The sequence below is a fragment of the Plectropomus leopardus genome, chromosome 1 (assembly GCF_008729295.1).
Source record: "Plectropomus leopardus isolate mb chromosome 1, YSFRI_Pleo_2.0, whole genome shotgun sequence".
Taxonomy (NCBI): Eukaryota; Metazoa; Chordata; class Actinopteri; order Perciformes; family Serranidae; genus Plectropomus; species Plectropomus leopardus.
Window position 1 is genome coordinate 14,188,205 of NC_056463.1, and position 10,691 is coordinate 14,198,895.

The following is a 10,691-nucleotide window of genomic DNA, read 5'->3' on the forward strand; positions in this document are numbered from 1 at the left end:
GAACACCGCAGGATGGGAGCAGCTCTGTGCTGACCCATAATGCTTTGCTAATTAAATAATTCACTAATTGATTCATTGCCAAATCAATAAAGCCTGCAGATGGTTTATGGTGTGAGAGCTAAAGTGTGTTTGTGGACTGGGGTGGGGTTACAAATGAAACACACACACACACACACACACACACACACACACACACACACACACACACACACACACACACACACACACACACACACACACACACACACACACACACACCACACACACACGATCCAAACTGCCAGTGCACCCCCCTAACTGAACGATAAGCAAAAGCACATGAAATTGGTACTAAAATGAATGCAAACATTGAGTTGACCTTGCGCTTGTGTTGTATGACATCATTTCAGCCCCTCACTGGGAGATGATAGTAAATATAAAAAGTGTGTGTGTGTGTGTGTGTGTGTGTGTGTGTGTGTGTGAGTGCATGGGGGGGGGGGGGGCACATGTTGGACCCATAAACACAGCTCTGTCCTAGACCCAGTCCCAGGGGAGTCTGGGATTTGTAGGTGGGCCTGTGGAAGAAATCAGCTGGGATATCATTAATTCAAGTATAATGAATCCTTAGGGTGTTTGTGTATAAAAGGGCATATGCACTGTAAATATGCAGTATGTTATGTATACTTTATGACCGGTCATTGGTGTGTGTGTGTGTCTGTGTGTGTGTGTGCCTGCTAAGGTCGAAATTACCTTTGAAAGTAATTGGGACAGCAGTGAAGTGTGACATCTCACTGATCTGAGTGGACGTAAGGGTTGTAAATCCTGCTACATGAGCAGTTTGATATTTGTTTCCAAGGATGTGTGCACAAACACGCACGCAAACACACGCACGCAAACACACAGCGAGATGCAGAGAATGGCCACCGGCGCTCAAAACACTTTCAGATGAAGGTTGTGTTTGTCTGCCATGGAAAATGATTAATCTAAAACTGAAGCAACTTAATGAAAAAAATAATTTCTCATTTAATGTGAAACTGCAAAACACACATGAAAAATGTGTTATTTTAAAAGCTCCAATTAAACAAATAATTAAAAAAACAAAACAATACTACATTATTAGCTAACATAAAAGAATAAAAGGATGTGTTTTCAAGAAAGGAATGTCACCTTTAACAGCACTTTTTGCTACTCTACATGGCCAAAACTATGTGGACACCCAAATTTTTCCCGCATGAGCATTGTATTCTAATGAAAGATTCTTATGGGAAGGTTTTACAAAAGATTTTGGAACCTAACTGTAGAGATTTGCTTCCATTCAGCCACAAGAGCATTCGCTTACAGTCAGAGGCCCCTTTGCAAATACCAACCTTATCTAGACTTTATCCGGAGAAGCTGTGTGTGAGAACGCAACTGTCTAAATCTGTCTTTACATTGATATTGTGATGAGACTAGATATTGTTTTAGATTGGATATTGTAATAATGTAAGTGTTGCCTTTTCCTGGTTTCGGAGGCTGCATTACAGTAAAATTAAAAGTTATTTTCTAAAATTACCAGATGGTTCTAGCTGTTCTATTATTTGCCTTTACCCACTTGGTAATTACATACACATTACTACAAATTATTTTAAAATAAAAAATCTAACTGTATAAAATATTGCTGCAATGTCGATATTAAGGTATTTAGTCAAAAATATTAAGATATTTGGTTTTCTCCATATCACCCAGCCCAAATTTCTGGTACAATTTAGTTCGGGGGATGTCCAGTTGAGCTCATGTGTTAATAGAGCAGGTCAGTGTCCGGAGACTTCACAGTGAGCCAGTGGGTGTGTTCATGACATTCCTATCATGCAAGTGGTGTGAAACCATCTGTCTTCATTTACATGAAGACACCAAGAAAGTGTCTAACTGGAGAAACAAAAAGATTCAAGAACTATTGTCAGTGAGGACCGTCACCAAAATCTTCAGACAAATTCAAAACAAAGGAAGAGATTCTGTTGTTTATGACCAAACACAAACTTGCTTCATAACAGATCACTGCGATTTCCACAGTTACCCTCTGTGTGCAGCTGGCTGTATGTGCAGGGACTGTCTACAAAGTACAACACCTAAAAGAGATGACCTACTGCAAACATGTACCTTCACTTTTATACAGTGCAGTCCCCGAAAATCACCTTACACATCAGTTGTCTCCTGTTGGTTACACTACAACACTTAATTTGAGAAAATGTGCTTTTGCATAATTTGGTTTAAGTTTTATTTTAAAAAAGTTAATTAACTTAACTAAATACGGTGCAGTGTCACCAAGATCAATTCACAAACATTTACTGTTATTTTCAGAACTCCTGAAATATGCCGCCATGGCACGCATGCACGTGTGTGCACTTGATCAGGATGTTACCACCTCATTTTGAGCCAGGAAAATCCCTGTAATAAAACACTCAGAGGCCATTTTTTCTGGATTATGAGTATTTTAACTTTTCAAACTTCATATACATTTAGCTAGTAATACTTAATACTACATTTTCTGGCTGACTGAAACTTCCTTATTGAAATGCATCTTATAACACTGCCACGCTCAAAGTCACTGAGCTCTTCACTTACTTTTACTGTAAATGTTTGTCGCTAGAGATTATATAGCTTGATTTTGTGTAGCTGAACCAACTAATTACAAGTGCCGTCCAAATACATATAATGATGCTGACCATGTAATTGCATATAGATCTCATACCTTTCTTGACCAACTACTTTTTAAATTTAGGATGCTGTTTTCATTTTACAATTATGTTAAAAACTGTATACAGAGTGCTACATATTTCATATTTATTTATCCTTAATGTGCAGTGAATAAAATAAAACAGACTTAACAAGATTTTTCATGATCAAATGACACACCCCAGCTTATTAATATTTTTGAACTCCATCAGTATACTTTAAATAAAATATTTTGTTTACCAACTCCGTGATACCAGTCTTCATTTGCCATTAACAAAAACAAAAAAATTCATACTCGATATAGTTAAACAGTATGCCAATTACCATTCCAACATCTAACTGATTAAGTCAAGGATTTGTTTAGTCCTACTATGGTCCAAATAACTGCAATACAGAGTCACAGAAGCATTCATCTTAAATTAAATGCCCAAAGTAACATTTAAAAGTACCATTTAGGTCTACTGAATGTAAGACTGTCAGCCCCTTTGAGATGTGGGTGAACCCTGAGAGAACAAAAGTGTGAGACGACATTCACACGACAGAAACATTGAATTTAACACAAGCATAGCTGGAATGAAAAATATTGTTTAAAAACACAATACAGTGAAAGGTGAAGGTTAGACTTCAATGGCATATGACACTGACTTAATTAATAAAAATAAGTTGTTCCTTTAACTGATTAAAGGTTTGTTTTCTATTGTTTAGGTGTGTTACAGTAGCGCCTGACACCTGTTTCTTTTTTTTTTTTCTTCTTTTTTTTATAAGCGGACACTCTTTGCTGTGTTTTACAAAGAGCTCGTTCACACATCATCAACTGTACCAACAGAGACATGACAGTATGTGGAGCGGAGGATTGTGATGGTGGAGCACCTCTGTGTGTTCAAATGCAGCATTGCAGGTGAGGAGCATTCTGCCTCTGAACTTTCCCCCAGTGAAGACAAACAGTTCAAGTGAAGGATGTGGAGAAAAGCTGAAGGCGAAGTTGTTGATTACAGCAAACGTGTAAACACAAGATTTTACACACACAAAACTCAGGAATAGAGATAAAGAAAAGTAATGGGAACTGGACCATATTCCTTTTTTAGTAGGGAATGGATTCTGATATGTATTCAACTCAGGTAGCTTTCATCCACCGGAAAGTTTGGCAAAGCTTCTGTTATCCTTTTTCTTGTAAAAGAAAAATGCAAACTACAATTTTAAGACAAGAATCTTTTGTTTTTTAAATGCATATTTAGAAATATGCATATTCACCAAGGCGACAGCCAGCAGCTGGTTAGCTGAGCTCAGCACAAAGACTGGAAACAGGGACAAACAGCTAGCCTGGCTCTGTCCAGAGATAACAAAATCAGCCTATATGCATCTATGAAGCTCACTAATTAAATGTAATATGTCTTGCTTGTTTAATCCAGTCTAAAACTTAAATATAAAACAAAAGAACCACCCGTTGTCATGTTTACATTTTGGTTTTCCTATAGATTAAGGAAACAAGATATAACATGATAAGATTAGATTAAGATTAGAATTTTGTTCCCTTTGGACGAATGCAGGTTAGCTGTTTCAAGTCTTTTTGCGAAGCTAAGCTAACAGACTGCGAGCCCCAGTTTCACAATAACTGGGCCGACATGAGAGTGGTGTCCATCTTCTCATACCACTCTTGGGGAAAGCAAATAAAAGTATTTTGAAAATTGCTGAACTATCCCTTTAAGGAAAAGCGTGGACCCTTACATAAAGCATTATACTGCAGAGTGAAATTACATTTAAGGCGTTTCAGATTCTTCACATAATTTAGTAAGTCTATAAGGACAGCAAGAGTCCACTGTGATACACAGGCCTGATCCGCTGATTCAAACTAAAATCTTATACTGTTGCCAAGCTCCCAAAACTGAGTGAAAGTCTGCACCTAGGCTTTTACACCAAAGTCAACAAATAAAATAAACATTTTTAAAATCAAAAAAGCAGAGGTTCATTTATGTGTGCAAAGGTTTTGAAGACCCCACATCCAGTGCACCGTGCAAGATCAGACCATGTTGGTTTGAGTGTTGGGGCTGCGACTCTGCAGGTCCTGTACCTGGTCAAGAACCCAGCTGATGTTTGGCCTCTCCTGGGGATTCGACACCATTATGGAGCTCAGCAGCATCTGCAGGCCCTCTGAGTAACTGATCACAAGACAAACAGATGAGTTAACACAACGTTAATTTGATCTCTGTTAAACCTTAATAAGTGACTATTAAAGTTTAGCACAAGTGTGCATCAATCACAGGATCATTATTAATAATACGTATTCTGTTTAACAGGAAGTGACATTTCCAGGATGGAGCTGACTTAAAAAATTAACCCAAGTTGTGTTTTCACATGGCAGTTTTGTTTAATTAGAAACATTTAAAGAAAGGGCCGCATCTGGGTGAAAACACCAGATTTAAACAAGAGGCAGAAGTGCCCCAAAGCCTGTAAGCTTGCCACAGAGCCCCCTGCCTGCTCCGTCAGCCTCCCAGCGAGCCAAAATTACCGCTGCAGTGTCGATCTGCTGCAATTCTTTTCTATATTATTTTAACAATATCCTGATATTACTAGATGCTAAACACTGGGGGTGGGAATCACCAGGAGCCCAACGTTACAATATAATCATGACACTTTAGTGACAATACAATATTATTGTAATTTTAAACATTCAGCAACATGCTGAGTATTGTGATAATATATATTCTGATATATTGCAATTTATTACCTTTTTCAATTGTAAAGTGTGTCCCTAAAGGAAAACTTTATCAATATTTGTTTTATCTATTAAGTTTTTAAGATGAAGCTTTCCAATTCAGTTATTTTTATACCAGCAAAATGTATCTTGTGGATGCATGTACACACACACACACGCACAAGTGGACAGACAGACAGAGACAATGTGTTTAGAAACGAGCAGCAGAGTAGAGCTGCTTTCTGGTCCACTACATCAGCGCTGCAGCTTGTTCAAAAATTACATTTTTGTTGTTACAGAGAAAATAAAATACCAAAGAAAAAAGCACTGTTTGGTGCGGGTGCCAATAACAAATGTGAACAGTACCCAGCCCTTATAAGTTACTTTTGCTTAACTTCTCAATAGAAAAATGTGAGGATTACTCTTACCACTATCGACTGGAAACTTTCTTCCAGTTACTCTGTAAGATGATGTTATAGTCTCAGGACTGACCTGCAAGACTGTGGGATGGTCACTGGATTCTGGACAGCCAGGGCAACGCTGTCCCCCTTCTGAAATACCATGTCATACGGCCCCTCCAACATCATCATGCAATAAAGCACACAGCCGAGTGACTGGAGGAGTACGGAAAATATAAAAAGACGAGAAAAAGAAGTAGTCAGTGAATGATCCACAGTAACTTTAGCAATTGGTTTCTGATGCCGACTGATGTCACTTAAGAAAACACCAAGCAGAACATACAAAAATGATACACAATGCATAGCTTTACCCAGATATCAGTGCGCTCATCTATGATGCAGTGGCTCTCTACATTGAAGAGTTCAGGAGCTCTGTAAGAAATGGTGCACCGCTGGGCTGCCCAGTCCTGTATGGTCATAGCTTCTCTGCTTCCTCTAACCTGAAATATGTTCATTAAGACAAACCTTTAGCAACACAGACAGCTGAAAATAAAAAGCAGTTATGCTGCCCGTCTCTCTTGGAATGATATGTACTCATTCTATGACAAAACTCTTCCCCTTGTAATTATTCTAGCTGTTTAGTGGAGAAAAAAAAAATAAATAAATAAATATATATATATATATATATATATATATATATATATATATATATTATATATACACATAACAAAATAAACTTGCTGTGGTAACACGTACAAGACCAGTAAGAGCAACAAACATTGCACTTAAGAACTATGAAAAAATAATTCCCCACAGAAAACAGTGGAGGTTATGGTGGTTGCATTATGGTTACTGGTTACATCTATTAATATTGGTAAAACATCCAGAAAGTTCAATGTTGTATTCAGGGACATTACAATATCCAGTGGGTGTTTTGAATATGTTGCTCACTAGAATTAAAAATGTTACTCTGCCATCTAGAGGTGGAAATCAGGACCTTCTGCCTAAAACAATTTTAGGTACAGAGATTATAATTTGCACAAAAAACAAACAAATAAACAAACAAAAAAAGATAATTACAATTTGAAACTGAATCAGTTAAATTCAACAAACTCTTCAGACCCTGTGCCCTTACCTCAATCCTTGCACGATTCATGGAGCCCAGGTCCATCAGAAGAGGCCTGTCATCCTCATCCAGAAGCACATTTGTGGGCTTCAGGTCTCTGTCAAATTAGAGCAGACACATTGCGTTCAGTGTTCAGAAGTTTCCTTGTGGAAAATGAGTAAATGAGCATGAAGTAAGGTGTAATAACTTTATGAGGTAAGACCTATATATGCCTGCAGAGATGGCGGTGCTGGCTTGGCAGCGTCCAAAGCTTCTGGGAAAATGCACATCTTCCATTCTCATTAAAAAAGACCCAAAGCAAATGTATAAATTCTAATTCAAAATACATAAAACTATACATTGCCAGTTTTTTTTCTAAGCTGCATGGTCTCTAGTGTTAGCCACTCTAGTGAGCCAAGATCAGTGTGTTCATTACTTACAATATTAAAGAGGTAATGCAGATTTTATTTTTTGTTTTTTGAGCTGAAAACTAGATAATATGACTGTACTGTGATGAAGCATTTCAGCACTGTTATGAATATTGATATTTCTTACCAAATTTATCAAATCTGCATTTCATGAGCTCAAAATGGCTCAGTCACCACCCCATCCTTACACCCTCCAGAGCCCATGGAAAATAAGAATTATTTAACCAAACAGTTTAGACCTGATGTGTCTTATTGTGCTTTTCTTTAATCGCAGTGCAGGGTGTGCAGATATCAATAAAGTTAACGGGACTCCAGCCAGACACTGGTGTGGCACTCCAAATCAGCACTAGTCTTTATACTTGTCCTGTGCATCTTATTGTTTGCTGTATGTGTGTATATGTGGAGATATATTACCTGTGTGCATAGCCTTTTTCATGAATGGCCTTGAGTCCAGAGCAGATGCCACGCAAGATTTGCAAAATCTGTTTTTCAGGCATTAAGCTTCCCTTGTCTCTTAGCTTCTCGAGTACAGACCACAGGCTGCCTTTCTGTTCACACAAACACACCAAAATGTCAGAGTGAGATCATTTCCCCCAAGGTTAGTCTGGTCATACTAACTGCTTTATCAACTTACTCTAATATAAGGCAGAAGTAACCAGGCTTCAGTTTTGCCTCCGCGATCAACAAAGGCGTGTGCAGCCAAGCTCAAGACATTGGGGTGATTAAACATCTGATGCATCTCCACCTCTGTCTGAGCCTCCTGACGGCCTTCGCGGTCATGGCATAGGATCCTCTTCAGGGCATAGAAGCGCCCATCCTTCGCCCCCTCTACCAGATCAACGTAACTGAAACCGCTGAGGAGAGGACACAGAGAGATTAGAGTTCAGGGAGAGCAGGAGTTTTTCATATTGACAATAAATGCCACAAGATGCCACAAAAATCAATTATGCATTTGTCCTATCTCTAAAGTCTTTCTGAAACTTCTCAGATATGTTTATCACAGAGAAATAAAAGGTGCATTTTATGGGGACTCTTTTCAACTGACATTTTGTGAGCTAGTTGTATGTACTGCAGAAAGTGGATATTTTTATGACTGACAGAAATGACAAACACTGCCCCTGTTGATTGTAATAAAGACGGATGTCACCTGTCACCCCCTTCCGGAAATACACTACACCATAGTACCTTGTTACTGATTTATTTATTTTTCTCAGCAGCACTTCATTCAACTTCACCATCATCAAATTCATCAGTAAAGAACCATGGGGCCATGTACTTCCTGAACAGAGTGACAATCAAACTCACTAGCTGCATACAACAGAGGGAATAAGTCCACTTGGAGCAAAAATAAAACTTCATAACAGGTGAGGGAATATTACCTTTCAACTCTTAAACTTTTAGGCAGAGTGTAAAACTTCTGCCACTTTATGTGGCTTCTTGGAGAAAAAATGTTGGAACTAAATGTGTCCCTGCTGCAACACAGTATGCATGATTCATGGTTTCATGCACATGGAACATGGTTCCTTCATAGTGTTAAAACGAAAATATTGTTCTGGTGTGATGTTACAAAAAAACAAATCAATATTCATGAAAAGAAACCACATATATCATATGTGTGACTAAACATTTAATAATGTTGTGAATAATAACTGTGGCAGTTAAATCACCCGTTGCAACAATGAGGCTCAGTCGTGTGTTTTCTTTTTTTTTTGTTGTTTTTTTTTTAGTTTTTGGCTTGTAGGATCTTTTTTCTTGGGGATCTGTTGACACACAAATATAAAATAAAACCACACTTAACCTTAAAGACTGAGTTAAGTGGCGTTTAAAACAAAATGTTCTCTTACCCTTCGTCTAGTTTCTGGACAAAGTAATATTTTTTGTTATCAATGGTGAGGGAGCCACGAGAGCATATGCAAAGGGTCTGCCCCATCTTGACTGGTACATTTTTTAACGCCAAGCTTTTAAGGGCCTAGAAGAAATGTGAAAAAAGAAGTTATTTTAGAGAGACAACCAGAGAGATACATACAACAATGCAGTGTTATTTACGAGTTTACACATTAATTATTGAAAGCAAACTGCGAGACAAACTTTGGGTCTATCGTAACGAAACATATGGTAAGACAGCTGACTGACAAAGTGTCAACAAACGTTTTAACAGTTAGCTAACAGAGCACATCACCGACATACATCGTGAGCTTTTAGCAACTTCAACGCTAAAACAGCAAAAACGAGACGTTAGCGTCGATTTAAAACGTTAGCCCCGACCACAGCGTAACTTTAGTTGTCCTCTAACACAATGACCAGCTAAATATAACAGACCTATGCAATAGTTTGTGGTTTTACGTCTTTAATCGTACCGGCTAGCTGCGTGTTTACCAGTTTAGCTTACTGTCATAGCGCTCCATCTTCTTCTTCGGGGTTTTTAGCGGCGGTCAGCAAACACCGTATAAAGTGCAACACCGCCGCCCTCTGCTGCCCAGAGAAGAGCAGCGACCAAACACCAAACATTTACCCTGTTTCTCTCACAAAATCACAGATGTATTGAGTATTGAGTAAACATACTCAATTACAAGTGAAAGTCCTCTATTAAAAACATTACTTACGTAAGAGTAGGTGGGTATAATCAGGAAAATAGGAACTAAAGTAATATTAAACGTAAAAGTAACACACTAAATGCAAAGGAACAACATAAAATAAAAAAATAGTATTTTTAAAATAGAAAAATGCCCAAATTTAAAAAAAAAAATTAAAATAGTTGAAGCACACACACACGCACTCAAAAAGAAAAAAAAAATCAGTTGTGTTAATTCAAGGACAGATGGATGTGATATGCTGTAAAGCCCTCTGAGGCAAATTGCGTGAAGGGCTTTAAAACTAAAATTGACTTGACTACATTAAAATTCAGGACCCCTCACATCTTGTTTAATTAATTCGTAAAACTCCATGTAGGAAGAAGATACAGGGTACCCACAACAATGAGAAACATCCTTAAGAAATCCTTTATTTCTTAGTCTGTCATCTCACTACACACATAGTTTTATCAGCTAGTGAGTGCTGCGGTTTCTCATGATATCTGAAGCATGCAACATTTGAAAGATAGTGATATAAACTAACCATTTCCTAAAATCATCCGATCACCACAATAAACAAAATTTTAGATGTCCTTGTTCCAGGATAAAGCCAGGGTATATATATATATACATAGCTTCTGAAAGGCCTCTGAATGCAGCACAAGAAAACTGATTATATTATCTTTAATAGCTGCAACATTCGTGTGTTTTACAAATCCTGTCACTTTTGTTTTCCACTGTACATTTAGATAACTCAGAACTCCTCTCCCTGATTAATATACCAACAGAAACAACCCTTTTCCCAGA

General features: G+C 37.9%; 1 protein-coding gene across 4 annotated transcripts; it reads right to left on the reverse strand.

The window, feature by feature from the left end:
• Window positions 1-2,782: 2,782 nt before the first annotated feature.
• stk16 (serine/threonine kinase 16) lies at window positions 2,783-9,710 on the reverse strand. 4 transcript variants are annotated; one of them, XM_042493057.1, is made up of 8 exons: window positions 9,704-9,710; window positions 9,159-9,283; window positions 7,949-8,168; window positions 7,729-7,862; window positions 6,917-7,004; window positions 6,153-6,281; window positions 5,876-5,997; window positions 2,783-4,847 (listed from the first exon to the last, which is right to left on the reverse strand). In XM_042493057.1, exons 1-8 carry the CDS (start codon window positions 9,707-9,709, stop codon window positions 4,709-4,711), a joined length of 963 nt encoding a protein of 320 aa, XP_042348991.1. In that variant the 5' UTR covers window position 9,710; the 3' UTR covers window positions 2,783-4,708. The 4 variants fall into 4 exon arrangements, with proteins under 4 accessions (XP_042348991.1, XP_042349009.1, XP_042349000.1 ...); XM_042493075.1 differs by having other exon boundaries at window positions 9,691-9,709; XM_042493066.1 differs by lacking the exon at window positions 9,704-9,710 and adding an exon at window positions 9,672-9,702.
• Between the last annotated feature and the right edge of the window lie 981 nt (window positions 9,711-10,691).